Genomic DNA, 18,342 nt, shown 5'->3' with positions numbered 1-18,342 from the left:
AAGGAGGGGGGGTCCGCTGCTAATACCAAGCTGGCTGAGTGGAAAGGCTTGAATCCTCCGTCCAAGCAGCACAGCACCTCACTAAAGAGGCTTATCCGAGCGAGAACGCGTTCAAGAGAGCCGCGCTGGCGTAAAGAAAAAAACCCCATTTAGTTTACGCGACGTTTCACCTTATAGCTAAAGTTAAGGATCAGATAACGGTGATCTATTCATTGGTTAGGTTTTCCTTTTCATCGTCGTTTGAATGGAGCGGTGTCCAGAGGGAGGGACGCGGTGTGTTGTGCGGACGGGACTCTGCGCCGGGACCAGGACCTGATAGAAAGTCCCAGCTCATCGATTTCAAATCACGTGCTTCCGTTATTGACGAAATGTGAGTACCATCAGCTGTTTACGAAATACATTAAGGCTCTTCCTTTAAAAACGATTATTAAGGGTATTCAGTTCATGCACAAGTTGCCATAGCATCACATTCATATGTTCTTTTGCATTATCGGGCCTGTTGAGGAGGAGGGCATAAAGATACTTTCATATTTTGGACAATGAACTCGTATTTTAATACAACTTGGTTGAATTAGTTTTGACAGTTTTTTTTTAATTTTATTTTATTTTTTAAGCCACCGTTTACACGAACTGAGACTCTTGAGCCGCGGCAGTCATGGCTAAAAACCCGCCCGACGGACCGAAGGAAGAACTGAGCCAGCTGACGGACGAGGAGATGCTGCGGTGCAGCAAAGAGGAGCTGGCGCGGAGATTAAGGAGAGTGGACGGCGAGAAAATGAACTTGATGATCGAGCACGGCAACATGATGAAAGACATCAACCGGCGGCTGCAGGTGCACCTGCACGAAATCCGCAGCCTGAAGGAGGTCAACCAGAAGCTGCAGGACGACAACCACGAGCTCCGTGAGCTCTGCTGCTTCCTGGACGACGACCGGCAGAAGGGCAAGAAGCTCTCCCGCGAGTGGCAACGCTTCGGCCGTTACACTGCCAGTGCCATGTGGAAGGAGGTGGGCACCTACATGATGAAGCTGAAGGAGCTGGAGGCCAACCAGGAGACCGTCCTGAGAGAGAACTCTGAGCTCAAGGAGATCATCCTCATGCTGGATGAGGAGAGGAACGGAGCAGGGTCCAGGAGCTCCATAGACAGTCAGTCCAGTTTGACCAACCTGAACGGTGGCACGGGCACGGTCAGGGATGTTGGGGACGGGAGTAGCACGTCCAGTGCGGGCAGTGCTGGGAGCCCCGATCACCACAACCACATACACAAGCCCGCTTCCGAGAACAGTAAGTTGGGCACCACCATGAGGAGGTCCATGGACGACCTGTCAGCACCGCACCATCACAGGAGCATCCCGAATGGACTTAATGGTGAGTACACACACTCCCTCCACATGTGGAAACACACCTGTCTGTCGTGGTGACAGGGGAACTTAATACAGGTTCACTAGACGCACATCCTAGAGTCCCACCACTCAGTTCCATGAAACATTGGTGAAATGCCCTTTTGGTTGTATTGTCCTCTTTGTGGCCAAAAGTGCGGGGATGCATGACCAAAAGTTCTCCCTGATTTCAAAAGATCTCCAGATAAGATGCACTGCTTGTTGCCCTTCTGAGGCATCTTCAAATTGTTGATTTCTTCTACGTCTGTGTGATTGAGCTCCCCAAAGACAAGTATGCCACTGGAGTACTACAGCTAAATTCCTCATAGATAACTCAGCCAGGATGAGATTGCACTGACGACATATGCTGATCAAAATTGCTGTGAAGGATTAATCTTGGCTTAACCTCACCATAATGTCTAGATTAGGGTGATTATGACACACACATGCATATGAACACACAGTATCTCTAGGTGGCCTTTTCAGTCCCATGCTACCCCATCATGTGAATCTGCATTGATTTAGGTCACTGCCCTTGTGGTCCTTAAGGAAGAGAACTTATCTTAATAGCTTTAAGAAGGGGGGGGCTCAAGCAAATAGATTTTTTTTGGAGTCTTTCACTGATTATCATTGTTGCCTTTTGGTTGAGGAAGAGCACTCATGTCTGCTTTGAAATGCATGGCTTGGGACCAGAAATCAATGTGCCTGTGTTAAGACCTAAATACACGGCTGAAAGCTTCAAGCCGGGATGAAAATGCCCTGATGGAACAGGAGGACACTAAGCCTTGTTTAGCTAGAACATGGGGACTATAACTCGCCATGATTTATTTGGCAAGGGAAATAAATTCTGTTTCATGGAAGGAAAAAAAAATCCTCCACCTAGTTTAAACTTCATCATTATCATTTTTATCCCGATTTACAAGAACAGGGCAGCAGCAGCAGCAGCAAATACGAGGTCAAAGTAAGCAGCTACAATATCGGAACACATCAGTCACGTGTTATCCATTGGACATACACATACATTGTGAGAGCAGTGAAGGTGACAAATACTAAAGGACGGAAACAAGCATGAGTGGGAACAGAGGGAGCCCTTAATCCGGAAACACTCACATTTTTGGGGCGGTGTTTGGCCGTCGTTATGTAACATGAATATTGTGTCTGCAGCGGCCCAGCACCTCTCTAAGCTGCCGTTTCTCCTGATGCGTGTGACATCGTGTGCCCCCGAGGCTCTGGCTCTGTGTGCTCAACACTGACAATAATGCACAGATGCAAATACCCACACACACACAATGACACGCTAGCACTGGAAGGACCCGCTTCACTTGAGAGGTTCACTATTTCATTGTTAAAACCAGTGTATTGGGGAAGGAGATTGATGCTGTTTAGTCCTTAACAAAGCTAAGCATCTCAAATCTTTCCGGGTTTTACATAATTGCAAACAAAACAAAATAATCAAGATATCAATCGATAAAAATGTCGACAAAGCAATACTACATTGATCCTAATCTGCTGTTACATAAATTGGAAGACTGCTTCCAGAAGTGTTTGACTGGATATGGAATGTCAATGCTCACGGGTAGACACCAGCTCCTATGGGTCTGACTAGTCAGACAATTGTTCCTCAGCACAGATTTACTCAATTGGCTGCTTTAAATCCGAGTGACAATGTCGTGAGGTCAGATCTGGCTGCACTGTGAGGTCTGCAGTGTGGCTGTATTTAATACTGTGGAAATGCCTGAGTGTCTCCTCCTGGGCATTTAGGAGACAAGCTTGAGGATTGCCGCTCAAGCGCTAAATGAACAGCATCTGTCCGGTTGCCAGACACACACACAGACGGGCAGAAGAAGAGGAGGAGGATGAGGAGGAGGGTAAATGTGTTTGGTGTCCCAAAAGTATGACAGACCAGTTGGTTGAGCTTGAAGCTTGTGTTTCATACATTTTCTGTCAATTCTTCTTTTTTTTTCTCTCTTTAGAGGCAAAAAGAGGCACTGAGAGAGGAGTGTATAAAAGGGGGCCCAGCAAAAGGCCCCAAAAGAGATCTCGGTAGTGTCGGGGGAGCGGCTGAACGGCTGTAAGGGGTCGGCTGCGGAGCTGGGGGGGGGTGGAGTGATGGGGGCATGTTGGAGGGTATACTGAGCTCAGAGGAGGTTGGTTTTCATAGACATCCTGCTGTCTGCTTAATTTTAATTTTTTTGTGCGTTGACACGGCTGACCCCCCCCCACACACACACACACACACACACACACACACACACACACACACACACACACACACACACATTCCTCTTCCTTTAGGGACACAGGCATGTTTACTTGGAGAGGGAGTGTGGCGTTATGTGTGAGGAGAGCAAAGGCTTCAGTTTTAAAGACATGAAAAGGAAAAAAACAGTAGCTGCTACATTGAGTACCACTGTGTTTCACAACCTTTTTAATAGTGTACTTTCTTTTCCAGACTTCTCAATGCATTCACATTTGGTGGTCTGAAACCCAATTCCAGTCCAAGACCGCCTGAAACATGATGCCGTCACAGAGAGCATACATTAGACCCCCCCTATAGTGCCACACAGCCTGCGTATAGCTGTGTGAGATAAAGACAAAGGGCCAAGCGAGACAGCAAAGTGCTGCTTTGACATTGTCCAGATGAGCTGAAAAGATCTTCCCTGCAATAATGGTTGTTGACCTTTTAACACACCCTCACACATTCTCTTGGACTCCTAGCTGCTAAATGGCTTTAAAGGAACATTGGGCCTCATTTACAAACAGTGCGCACGCTCAAATCTTTGTTTGGACCGTGCATGTGAACGTGTTGCGCGCCAATCCGTGATTCATCAATATTTTCTTACCTAAATTGTTTTCATTCAAATTCAAAACTCCACAGACCATGTGTACACAATGAATGATGAAGGCCCAGCAAGCTTCCTTAATCAAACACACACCTTTTAACCTTTTGATATGAGAGCTAGTGTTAAGTTCAAACAGGCCATAACTCCACCTCTAATCTATTTTACACTGCTGTGGAAATATCGCTTTCAAACCACTGTACTTATTCAAGTATCTCACCAAAACTACATTTGACAAGATTACATTTGAATACATTAGAATAACATTGTGTTCCAATACCCATTTTCACTGTTTGGAGCTTGAACAGCATAATGTAGCTGAATGGAACCTCCGTACATTAGCTGTTAGCTGGCACATGAGGTAGAGCGCTTGACCCGCAACCACAAGGTCGGTGGTTCAAACCCCTCTACAGGCAACATGCCGAGGTGTCCTTGAGCGAGACACCTAACCCCGGGCGGGATGGGTCAAATGCAGAGAACCGAATTTCCCCATTGTGGGACTAATAAAGGCTTAATTATTATTATTATTATTATTTATAAGCAGGACTGTGCTAGAGAGAGAGACTCTATGCTGTCAGCGGAAGAGCCGCTCACTGTGAATACACGAGCAGCATGATGGGATTTCCTACAGTATAACAGGCCTACATGTCTCATTAAGTTACTTGTTCCAAATGTTGCTATGCTGTTAGCTCTGTTATTTAGCAGGTCTGTTCTGCCAATCTGCTGCTAACAACTGGCAAGAGAAGAGCTCCGTTTAACTAAACATTGTTGCCGATTTCAACGGATTTGTTGTTCACCATGTAGCTCTTTTGCCTGATAAAACAACTGCAGGCATTCCATTTGCCCCAACGCAGAGTTCACTTGCGGCAAGCATTAATGTCGAGTCCTGCATTTGGTGAATCGTTTCAGCGCAGTAGTGGCTTTATCCTTCACTTTTGTTTGTGTTTGTTTATCCGTGTGCGCGAGAGGCCAGTGAGATGTTAAATCAGGTCAACTTAATTTCACCGCTGGAGACAGAACGCCCTAATTACTGAAAAAGTTTACAGTGGCCTCTCCCTCCTTCCTTTCTACCAAACCTTAAGACTTGGTCATTCCAGCTTTAAAAACACACATTTTGCGGTGAAATCCTCTTAAGCACAACGTTATCGCCACAGTCAGTGGATACGCTTGTAGGGGTTGTGTTGGTATGAATTTATTCACATTGAGCCCAACTTTGGTCAACTTTGACCACCAAATTCAGGCTTCAAGCCCCCTTGATAGTGCCAACATTTGACCGACATTTAAATGCCGGTTCATACTTTCCGAGTGACGGTCCTTCCACGTTCTGCCGTGCATAAACCTAAAGTAGTTTTGCTGCCTAAACCTATCTAAGTATTTAGGTTGTTAGTAGTTAGTTTATTTGAAAAAGACTGTATGTAACGAGCATAAATTGTCATGCGTTGCAGGCTTTCGTAGGAAAACGCCCCAAAAAAATGAGGTGTAACTTTTCGTAGGATATCATACGAACCGTTGTATGAGGATACGTTACCCTACTGACTGGTGTGTTAGCGGATACCCCCCCAAACACACACACAGGCACACACTGCACACGCACACACACACCAGCAGTCCACCAGCTAGCTGTAGAGTAGTCACGGCAACATCACCAAGCTTCTACAACCAAATGTTTTGTGAATTTCACTGTGCCACTTCCTTAATACTTTCAAGCCCTAGGTACCATGAGTCTGTCAGTCTCAGAAACCAGTCAGACAGGTTAGTGATTCACTGGAGATTAAGCACAACGCATTGATTAAGATGTTGTTTTACATCACAGAAGACTGTCTGCACAGCCCTCTTACATGCATAGCTATGCATTCCTATGTTAGGCACTCTGTTGAGTCACCCTGTAAACCAAATTAGACTCAAATTATTCCTAATGAATTCACTGAGAAGTGTTTTAAACGTGTGTGTGTGTGTGTGTGTGTGTGTGTGTGTGTGTGTGTGTGTGTGTGTGTGTGTGTGTGTGTGTGTGTGTGTGTGTGTGTGTGTGTGTGTGTGTGTGTGTGTGTGTGTGTGTGTGTGTGTGTGTGTGTGTGTGTGTGTGTGTGTCAATATATAAGGTGGTACAGTGAGTGGAAACTCTTCTTTTCTCTCTGTCTCGCTCTCTCTTCTCAGTTTTCTTTTTCTCTTGGGGAGTGACGTGACCTACAAGCTCACAATGAAACTGTATAACCAGCCCTCCCAGTTGGCCACCAGCGTGTGTGTGTGTGATTCATCACGGTAAGGCAAATTAGGCAGCGCCTTGGTATTCACATTCATGTGTGACTGAAGCATTTGGTCATTTTCCCTCTGTGGTGAATTACCAATAAGCTTTAATAGTCAGGTTACGTTCCTTTCTTAAGAGTACTGTCTTGATTTAAAATATCTATTTATTTACTTTTTATGAGAAATAATCAAAGCCCCTGTTTGCTTTTTTTTTTTAAAAATCACTGCAAAATCTTAATAGGTAGTTTATTTGGCTCACAGAATCACATGCTTTCAGGATGTCCTGTGTTTTTCTTCATTAAACAATCAATCAGCAGAGAGTGAGCCCTGGCGTCTCCGTGTGAGCTCCATTCTGCTTTCAAACGAAACTGGAGGATCAACACAATGGTGTTTTCTTCTCCGCTGTGGTTTCAAGTCATTGTGTAGCGTTTCTGTGGGGCTTAAAAAGGCTTCAAAGTAGGAATAGGATGTTTCGGTCGCTGCCATCCTGTTTGTCCACACTCAGATCTATGTCTCCTTACTCCAGGAAGCTGACTTGTGAAGAGAAAAAAAAACTACAGCCACTGTTGGTGACTAAACTGAAGTTGCAGCTCTAGGATTATTATAATTATGAAAATGAACAGGATTGCACTTGGTCATGTTTAAACATGCAGTAGAGTTTATAGCCCTGTTGATTTCTAGTGTTTCAAAGGAAAATGCTGATGTACAATATGCTTTACTCCCAAAGACATCAAATTGAAGCCTTTCAATTTTCTTTCATTAGCTCGATCAGGTTTCCTGCTGTTCTTGCACTCTCTGGCTTGTGTTTCCCAGCACCCTGTCTGCCTGTGGGAGGCCTGGTCGGCTGATAACACAGATAATGGAGTAGAAAAACACATCCACATCCACACGCACTCACTCACAGGAGAGGTTGTGTGAAAGAGCCACAGGGGAACTCTCAGCTGTGTACTGTCAATGAAAAGCTAGCCTGTCAGGACGTCCCACATTCCTGGGTAAACAATAGAGGAAGTGGGTCTCTCTCCTATTAGGGAAAGGGGAATAGGAACATGGTACACCAAAGAAAGAGCTTGTCTGGGGCGCTCATTGAACTTTCACGCTCCTCCCCGTAAGGGAGGACGGGGAGAAAGACTAGAGAAGTGAAAGACACGCTTCACTTCTCTAGTCTTTCCCTCTATCTACATCAGCATCCATTTCTCTCTGGATTCCTGTGAAGCTGCTGTCTGATTCGCTGTCCGTTCATTCCCATCAACAGAGCACATAGTGGACAGAATGAGGTTATAGTGCCAGCATGAGCCCCGCACACACAGACATGGACTCCCTGTAAGATCTGATGCTAGTGCCTTGTACAAGAAATGGTTAGTTATACTTGTGTGGTCCTGTCTCACATCTTTCAGTGACTTAAATGTGGTGTCCTACCAAACAAACAGTGTGTTGTCTTAGAATTATTAGGACAATATCAGCCACTTATCTCAGCCTTCCTCTCTCCGCGGAAGGTTGAGACTACACTGATCTAAATGATGTATGTCCTTCTTTTCTGATCATTGGGCAAGTGGGCTGATAGAGGGGCTGGGTTGCTCAGTTGCCTAGGCAACAGCAATGATCAGTGGGGCGAGTGGACGGCGCCCATGCCTAGCCTCAGAGTCACTGAAGCAGAGGGAAGGGGTAGGGGGATGGGGATTGGTTTGGGCATGCTGGGCCTCCATGCTGGTTGACCCGTGCAGAATGATGCAAGCCATAGCTAGGTCATCTGTGAGTGTGAGTGTGTGTGTGTGTGTGTGTGTGTCTGCGCATTGTTTCCAATTAACCTACTTAAAAGAGACAAACAGAGTGGGGTGCCAGTGACACACTCATTTTCTCTTCTAAACTATTAGCCAATCGAGCGTGTTATTTTAAGAAGCAGATAATTGTACCTCTCTGCCGAAAACACATTTTCTTTCGGTTTTGGGAGAGAATATTATCTGACGTTGAAATGAACTGACATTTCACTGGAAACGCTTTTTATGAGCTTCACACACTTTACTTGACTCACGTGACAAAGTGACTCACCAGCTGACAACTGTAACACAAGAGACCTTTTTACTTCTGAAGGTTTAACATAATTATAAGCTCTCTGTATCTGGTTAAACACTTGTTTAGTCATATTGCTGCATATACTTTCTTCTTATCTTAACCTGCATTCATTGATACGCGATAGCTTGTAGAGAGAGGGCTTGTTCTACACTGTCGAATGTACTGTCCCTCGCTTGTCTTATTGTCAGCCTATCCTTAACCGACTAAAGTTGATTTCAATGAGCAGTACTGCATCCTGGCACGACCCTTATTGATTCGTGTTATATGTCTGATCTAAAGAACTAATAAAGATGCAAACGAGAGACACGAGAGGGGAGTTGGATAGATTGGGTTCAGGTGGCATAGTGACATAAGCCCATCTGGGGGTTGCACCATAAACTCACCATCAGCAATTTCATTCGGTGTATACAACACACAGTGACCTTCAACAGTGGAACAGTCCCAGGTCGGCAAAAGTCAGCAACTCTGAGACAGAACACCTCTTCATCAGCTCCTTTCGAGGCCTGGGAGGAACATGGTGTTCATCTGGATTTTCTGCCTGTCAGCTCTTTGTTTTTTTGTTGCTGCGACATTGGAGACTGGTGTCAGCACATGTCTTAACCTTGCTTACATTTAGAAAGTGCTGTCTCCTCACTCCAGCCTGTAGTTTAACAGTTCTAGATTTTTTTTTTCTCTGGTGCTTAAAATGTGGGCACTGGGACACTTTTGATTGGTCCCGAATGGAATGGCTCATTAGATTTAAAGTTGAGTCATAAGTCCTCATTTGAAATTCGTACAAATGTTTTCGCTGACTTTTTGCTAAAAATCTCTTGCAAGAATAAAATATCGGAGCACTTGATTGGTCTTCACAGGCAAGGTTGCGATATAATTTGAGCTTTCGTTGAGCCCTCCAGATGCATGAGATAATGTGGAGTCGGCTGAAGCATCTGGAATGAATTGTACAGTCTCTACATTGTTTCTCAGGAAGTTTTTGGGAAGGTTTCAGGTAACATTGCCTAATTTCCTCTTGCAGGCCAGTTTAAAGTGCCAAGAATGGACTGTGTTACTTATGAAAACATGCATCTGTTTTGGTTTGCGATGGGCCTTGAGACCCTTCTCTCCACTTGTTCATGTTACTTAGAGCCTGGATGGTGGCGTGGAAACATTCGGATGACACGAGATCAATCAAATGGGATTGGGAACTGATAGATTGTGTGTTTGTGTGTGAGTGTTTTCTTTATTTTCCAAATGTCTTAAGACTTAATTGGATAGGGAACATGTGAGAGGTATATTGAAGTCTTATGTTACAGTGGAGGGCATTTGGGAGTGTAACAGCCCTCCTCCTTTTCAGTAATGCCCTACCATAAGGCCCCTGTGGCCATCTGACAATGTAAGCTAAATAATAAAGCAGATACACAGTTCATGAAAGACAAATTGTAATTTGTCTGGATATTTTTTTTATAAAAAATAGGACAATATTTTGCCTTTACCAGATAATATTTTCCTTTGTTATTAGCCAGTCTGGCATCACCTTTGAAGTATTTCTGTGGAATTTTGAGCAGAACTTTGTGGTCCCTGGAGGATAAATCTTGCTGACTTTTGGGATTCAGTGTCTTTCAAATTAGCGCCATCAGAACGTACAAATTCTCCCTTATCCTGAGAAATATCTCAACATCTACCAGATGGATTGGCACAATATTTTGCACAGACATTCATTCTTCCCAGATGATGAATCCTACTGACTCTTCCCTTGACTTTTTTATTGAGGGCCACCATGAGGTTCACATTTGTGGTCATGAGTGAAACTTCTCTACAACTACTCGATTGATTGCCATAAAACTAGGCTCTGACATTCATGTCTCCCTCAGGATAAATAGTTAAAACTTGGATGGCCCCTTTTTATATAGTGCCATCACATCAAAATTAAAATGTTCCAAATACTTTGGTTTATGACCAAAGACCTGCAACGCTAATCATATTCCAATCAGCCTCAAATTTGCCATTGTGAGCATATTGGCATGCTGAGGTTAGCATCTAGCTCTAATAACAGTTGTGCCTAAGAACAGCCTAAAAGACGCTGTTGATATTTATTGAGAACTCATAAAGTCACATCAATAAAGTCTTCATTATTTCACAGATGTTGTAACACTAAGTCCCCCATGTGTTTTATAAGGTAAACTATATAAAGAGGAAATTTGACGAATGAAAAGGGAGTGAGTCACATGGGGAAAGGTGAAAGGCCAGCTTTGAAATCCTTCTGCAGTGAATACATCCTCAACATTCCGTCGCACATTAAATATGAATTCGGAAAGGATTCATCTGTTTTTTTTTTTCGTGAGCCCCAGTTGTTCTGATCTTGACAAATACTCTGCGGCAATCTGATGGCTCCTGAAACTCCATCAGAAACATAATACGACCAGCTCCACTTTACTTGGCCTCAGATTATAAGGGTGAGTCATTATTTATTTGAACTCAGACAAGGATAGAGCCCTCGATTCTACCAGTGCGACTGACACAATCATAAAGCGCTTAGGTGAAAGCTGATGATCATAGGAAAAAGCGAGCTCACGGAAAGAGTTTGTCTGGCTAAATCAATGACTGGCAGCCTTGATGGATGAGAGCTAGAGGTACAACTCCAGTAGCATTTTTATCCCTTCATCTATTTGTATGTATGTCAGGGTATTGGAGGAATTAATGTTGGTGGAACAGCCATCAGGAATGTCCACATGATTATCTAAAACACTGGAGATGTTCCTGGGTCTCCCTCAAATCCTCTTTTCTCCATCAGCTGCTTGGCTCTGGAGATTGATAGATGGAGACTAGGAAAGGAAGTGGTGAGAGACTTTAGTTTAAAGGTTCTTTGATGGGGGATGGGGGGGAAGAGATGGTCCCCTCTGTCGTCTCTGTTGCAGTCGGACAGTTTTTTTCCTTATAGAGCTGGAAGGTGTCAGATGAGGCAAATGGAGCCACTTAGTTGTCTTCAGAGGGGCATCACACAGCATATTTCAAACTCCTCTCACTCATGCTGAGAGGAGATGACACTTCTGACAGTCAATTAGAGTCGGCCCGTTTCTCCTCTCCAGCAGTGTGGCCTCCTCTGATCTCCCACTGCTCCTCCTCTGCTGCAGTTTTTCGTAGAGTTCGGCATCAGCACTTTTTCAATCAGGAGGCAAACAAAGGTTGGTGGACACCTTAAGTGTTCCTCCATAAGGCCCTGTAAGCACATCATTATCACAGTGTGGCTTCTTAAAAACATACATTTAAATTAAAGCATTATGACCGACATCATTAAACTCCCCTCATACCCTTAAACAGAAAAATGTCTTGTATACTCAAATATATTTATATAACAGCATGGTAGCTCATGGGACTTTTTCAAGTGTCAGATGCGGAGTGCAAAAGGTTGGAATATCATATAGATAAAATGGTATCATGGGCTACTGGAAGACTGCACTGGACCATTACATAATATGCTCTGATACCTGCAATTGATAGAAATGTCGCTGAAGCTGCAACATTTACAACGATGTCTGAATGAGGTGAGACTGTTGAGTGAACTCAATGAACCCAATGAACCACACACACACACACACACACACACACACACACACACACACACACACACACACACACACACACACACACACACACACACAACCTTGTGCTTAAAGCTTTGTGAGGACACTCATTGACATTATGCATTCCCTATCCCTTTACCCTGACCTTAACCATCACAATTAAATATCTGATCCAAATCCTTACCCTAACCTATACTTCATTCTAACTTGGATCTTAAAACCACATCTAAACCCTCTAACAGGCCAAAGTGAGTAGCTGCCAAAAGGTCCTAACTTTCCAAAACGGCACATACAAGTGTCTCTCTGCAATCATTCCCATTTTTTATGATGATTCCACTTTGACCTGTGTCTGTATCTGTAGCTCCCCATCATCATTTTCGATCTCAATCTGCAGCAGATTTGTTGAGTAACATGGCCAGCCAAGAGGGATTTCAGGAGGATTGTTTTACAGTGCATCTCCCACATATCCTCTCAGTCTACAAAAGATGGAAGGCGATTAAACCATTGATGTTGTGGTGCTGCCGAGGAGGGTTTGGAGAGGAGGGCTTCTCCTCTAAAAGGATTGGAAGAGCGCTGTATCTCTGCCCACCACTATTTTAAATACATGGCACGTAGCCCTGCGTATGATATGCACAGTATGAACTGAGCACTGTCTTGAACCTTAACAGTGTTAAATGGCATGTACACTTAATGGAAGTTCCCTTATTAGGGTGCAACAGGGTGTCCTAACAGGAAGTAGAGGGATCCATGATGGGAAGAGGGGCTGGAAGTTCCTCCTGGAGTGTTGATGAGGAGAACCTCTCAATCAAAGATGCAAGGTTGAGGATCCAGGAGCAACGGAGGACACAGCAGAGCATGCCTCTTTCTTGCGCTTGTTGCTAGGGTACTATGCCCTATTATTAAGTATTATGGGGTGTACTTCACCGTGCTTTCTCTACACAGTGGCGCCTCCTTTAGCTCTGCGCCTTTCTACTGTAGATCTCTCACCCTGCTTTTTTTTTGTTACATTTCCTCTGTCAAGTTGTTTTCTTTTTGTTCTAAAAACTTCTAAACAAGTTCAAACTTGTCTCAGCGGAATGCATCTTAATCCAGGAATTTCTCGGTGGCTCTAAATCTGTGCTCCTTCAGGGAGAAAGGAGGACTGTATACCTGAAGGGTCCTCTTGTAGTCAGCACATGCACTAGAAACAAACAGTAAATGAAAAAGGATGAGGAGGGAGCCTGTCGCCTTCTGCTTGGTAATTCTCCAGCCTCATGCCACATATGGTGCTTTATTTACGCTTTGAACAATCTGAGCGGTTTCCTTGCAGAAGTTAATAATCGACCGTTGAATGAGAGAGTGGAATGTGTATCATAAAAATAGTTTGAAAGCAGAAGCATAGAACTAATTTGTGTCGATATCCTATTACCACAGTTGTGGCAGCGTGGTGCACTAAACGGTGGAAAGGCTGACTGAGGAGGTTTTCGAGGAACCTTCAACAGATGATGGCTGAGAAGAAGGGGAATCTGAGGCCACGTCCACATTAACCCGTTTTCACGCATGTGATGATTTTAGAGGAAGTTCTTAAGAATCAAGCACGACGAGTATCAAGAGTAGTGTAATGTATTATCTGTAACCAAGCAACCAATGAACTTCCTGTTTACACCGGCACGCGCATGCCCAGTGTACATGAATAGTCACGTGATATTGGTTTTCAGGGGAGCAAGTCTGGACGCACATCATTTCGAAAACGATGCTGAAACGCATGTGTGGACGGAGATCTTAAAACCTCGTTTTCATTTGAAAACGGGGTTTTAAGATCTCCGTCCACACATGATACTCGTCGTGCTTGATTCTTAAGAACTTCCTCTAAAATCATCCCTCATAAACTCAAACGGGCACATTTCGTGGAAGTTTTTAGAAGTTTTATTTTTCAAGCTTAGTTACAACACTGCAGGTCTAACTCTATCTCTCCCACACAGACAGCACATGTACTTTAAATGAACAGTTATTAAACGAAGTTTACTAGATTATGGGTCCATACATTTGGTCAACACAAGTCCGTCAGAAGTCTGTTCTGTAGGGCTGATAACGCCGCTGGACACGCCGCTCGCTAATCGCTCTAACAGCTGATTCCATCTGAAGCCGAAAGATGAGTAATGATGAGAGTTAAGAAAAATGTTGAAGAGGCAGAGATGGGATTAGGAGAGATGGTCGTTTGAGAGATTAAAGGAGGGAAGAAACAAGATAACATGAGAGGGGCAACGGAGGTGAAAGGAGCATAGATGAGGTGAACAGAGATGAGGAAGAGCAAAAGGAGGAGCGAAAAGGAAGACGGCACTCAGAGGCACAGCTGAAAATTGTCCGTCCCTGAAACCTCAGCTGTTGTCGTAATCTCTGAAAAGTGCACACTTCCGGGCACTGCATTTGCCACCGACTTTCATACTTTTTATTTCAGAGAGGTTAATATTTCAACAGAGAAATCCGTTTTATCTCCGCTCAAAGAGCTGCTATCGCTGTGCTTTACTCTTACAAATACCAAAGGTTTCCAAAGAATGTATATTGTTGTCAGTGCTGACAGTTTGGGTCTGCTTTGTATGTGATAGGAGAGACCCAACATTTCAGTCAGCAGCCCAATCCAGCTAACACAACGTCTCATTCAAATATCTGATGAAGCTGTGCTCTTATAGACCTCCATTTTACCATTGGTGTGTCTCATAATGATCAGACTTTGAGTGTTTCCAGCGGATTAGATGTGTTGCTACCATCAATTGTCTCTGTGGTGTTCCACAATTGACAGATTTTTAGTTTTGCTATGACTTATGTTTTTCAGTTTGAGATATTGAATGTAAAATAGTGATTATTGCAACCTGTAGAGGTTAATAGTGTTTGGGTTGGATGTTGCCTTGCCTTTTAAATTTCTGGGGAATGTCAATAAGAAGAGTCTGCTGACATGAACTTGGATGAGAGGTAAAGTGAGCGCAGCGCGTTGTCATTATGGTCTAATAAAAAGTTGGTTGTGTAAGTCAGGCGTCGGAGTGGATGAACTGCCTCATGGGAGTCCACATATGTGGAAGAGAAAATATGAGAGAAAGGGCTGAATTGGCATTCATACTCAACATTACATCACCTACAAACGTCAGTGTTGTATCAGTATTAAAAAAGTACAGTTTATGTTATACATAAATTAAAATGAAGCCAAATTGTGAGCCTAGTGAATCAGATAAATATCGTCAATATAAGCCACTGCATTTTCCATTTGGTCACTGTGCAGACGTCAAACGCATGCAACACAATTAAAAAGCCATCCATCCCTTTCTGTACCCGCTTTGATCCTGCTGATACCTTACCCAACACACACTTTGAATAAAAGGCGGTCAAAATCAGGACAGGCTGCCACTGTGCTGTCAGACGGACAGACACGTTCACACCTTTAAAACACAAGTTTAAAACAATGTATTAAGTCGAATTTTCAAACAAGAGAAGCAAGTGATTGTGATGTGGAGGACAAAGAGCTAGCATATGTTCCCATTTGCTAATCTGGTGCTTTTACAGTAAGATGATTAGAGGTCTGATAACCCTCCATTTGCAAAAAGGCACAAAACAGCTTGTTTAGTAAGCATTGATGTAGTTTCTGGCAAGACTTCCTCTCATACGAATTCACAATAATTTGTATCAAGCTATAAATAAATTAGAATTAGTATTGTTTCAAATCTCCAGAGAGAATAAGAACAGCCTGTTCCTCTTTTATCCCTTCATCTCTTTATCCATGGCTGTTTCTTCCACCAGTTTCTGTTAGCGATTAATTGTTGCCTTCCCTCCGTTTCATCGTGGGTCTGTTAGTGACATCCATTGAGTGGTTGACCACCTGCTCACCTCTGGCCCGCTCTGATCTGTGTCACTCAAAGCTAATGTAAGCTGACACAGCAGCTCCCAAAGGACAGCTAGCTCCGCAGCAGACAATGGAGGCCGAGCAGTGTCTGACCTGACTGAAGGGAGTCTTGCTTTTGCTGTCGACTCATCTGGTGCCTTTTCATTGAAAAGGTCCCTGATGTTATGGAGGTGTGCTGTCGGACAGCAAAGAAGGTCTGGGTGTTTACTTGGCAAAAATGAACAGTAGAAAATGTGTATAATTGGTCACTGTAGATGCAGCTGATGCAGTTCACACCAGACGTGAATATGTGTCTTCAAAATAAAAAAATAAATACTGTCCCTCAGTCATTTGTGATTTATGGTGTCATGTTTTGAAGTTACAAGTTAACATTATTAATATCTGGAATATTTAAGCAATAGTTTAGTTTTTTATATATTAATTTAAGCAACCTGTTAGCTTAGCTTAGCTTAGCTTAGTGAAAAGAGTGAAAATGGTAAGAAACCACTTGCCTCTCCAAAGAAATTCAAATGTTTAATTAACACGATCCTATACCTTTACCTTTGGACAGGTTAGCTTCTTCACACCCTTTTCCTGTCGCTAAGCTAAGCTAGCAAGTTTTGGGCTGTAGCTTAATATTTACTGCACAGACATGAGAGTGGTATCAATGTTCTCATATTACTCGCTGCAATAAAGTGAATACGTGTATTTCCAAGAGAGAACTATTTCAGGTTTTTACCCAGTAGCCAGTAGTATGAGATTTATACAACCACCTCCTACAGTTCAGGGGCTTTGGAATCCAGTGGCAGCATATCCACCTCAGCCACAGCTACATTTTTCCTGTCACAAACATTCTTATTTTATAGTGTGGGGACACATTTTGCTTCTCATTTATGAGAGACTCTTAAAAACTCATAAAAGAGAGCTGTTGGATTGATGAGGCCAGCAGAGGATGATAAGCAGCAAACTGCCTGTTTGACCACCCTGCTGTGTAGATGATAGCCAAGAGTCATGAAGGGAGAAAGCTTGACATGACAACCAGATGATGGGGTGTCAGGGAGGTCCTGGATATTACAATCACTGCTTGATGAGTTCCATTAGGCTCTGTTAGGTATTCATATGTTCGTTTTTGTGTGTGTGTTCCAAATAAACCAACATCATATCAAAAGTAATGCTCTGAATGTTAAAACGGCTTTGACAGGAGCAGCAGCAGCAGCTGTAAATGTCATTATCGCCCTGAGGGTGGAAAAAGACTTGATGTGTGTAACAATGCTGCTCCATTAGCTGCAATTAAATGTTTAGGTGTGTGATTCTTCAGTATCAGGATGGGAGCTGTGTTAGGTTGAGTTGTTTTATTGATTGTATACTTTGTAGAGCTCTCACACACATCCGTAGGGTCATATGAATTCCTTTTACATGTCTTCCAGATTACTTACATTTTTTTCCCCCAAACTCTGTGTTTTCCATTTCAAATTTTCAGAATTTGTGTATTACCATTTAAGCACATTTTGTCATCAGAAAGCGTGTCATGTGGTGAATGAATAGAATTTCACCAATCCAATAAGGAAATATGCTTCCATGACGATGCTGTTGGTCCAGGAGGTTTTATCAGCTGTAACTGCCGTATGAGAGCAGTGCAGAGCAGCGACGGTGAGCTAACCAATGGGGCTCTGTTTGCTGCTATATTAATGCTCTGAATGTGGTATATTACTTCGTTAAGTAAATTTTTTTGTTGATTTATCTTTCTCTCAATTGATGATTTAGGTGTTAAAGTAAAGGTGGTATGCATACAGAGTGTGAACAGACAAATGGACCATTTTGGAAGGGCGCATTGTATTGTATGATTAGACACGGTCAAACACCTCGGGAGCGCTTGGCAGCTCCGATCAAATTCAAGACATGTCAAGAGAACATGTTCTGGATGCGACCCATCTCTCAGCCAGGCAGAACCTCAAATCCAGCCGGCAGTGTGACCTGATGTCTGCTTGTTAGGATTCGTAAAGTTTACCTCTAAAAGGTCGCTGGCATTTACGCCCCACTTAGCCCTTCCTCTCTGTGATGTTTCACACCTCTGACTTCATCTTGCACTCAAACAGACGTACACAGATGCACATGTGCTCCCCCCCCCCATCTGAAGCTACTAGGCGTCTTGCCATCTGCAGTGAAAGGGAGTGTGTACAGACGCTTGCAAGATTAAAATGTTATTTTGCTGCAGCAGCTTCTTACAAGCTGATTTTATATTGGGGGGGTTAATAATAGCTAGCTCCCGTGTGTGTGTGTGTGCGCACCATGTCCCCATTTGGATATGTTTCAGACGGTTCTACTCTGCAGTAGAGGATGAGGTTGTCCTCGACTCAAAGCCAAATACATTTGTCACTTGTCTCTAAAATTCAGTAGCATGGA

General features: G+C 43.5%; 1 protein-coding gene across 2 annotated transcripts in view; it reads left to right on the top strand.

Annotated features, from left to right (window-relative positions):
* The first annotated feature begins 156 nt into the window (after positions 1-156).
* The window catches only part of ccdc85cb (coiled-coil domain containing 85C, b), a 43,290-nt gene continuing 25,104 nt past the window's right edge, over positions 157-18,342 (top strand). For both annotated transcript variants that reach the window (XM_054618147.1, XM_054618146.1), the window contains exons 1-2: positions 157-370; positions 615-1,367. In XM_054618147.1, coding sequence (XP_054474122.1) covers positions 656-1,367 — 712 coding nt within the window. In that variant the 5' untranslated portion in view covers positions 157-370; positions 615-655. The remainder of the gene's footprint in view (positions 371-614; positions 1,368-18,342) is intronic.

Source organism: Anoplopoma fimbria, chromosome 18 (assembly GCF_027596085.1).
Source record: "Anoplopoma fimbria isolate UVic2021 breed Golden Eagle Sablefish chromosome 18, Afim_UVic_2022, whole genome shotgun sequence".
NCBI classification, from domain to species: Eukaryota; Metazoa; Chordata; class Actinopteri; order Perciformes; family Anoplopomatidae; genus Anoplopoma; species Anoplopoma fimbria.
Note: the sequence above shows the minus strand (reverse complement) of the source record. Positions and strands in the feature narration are given on the sequence as shown.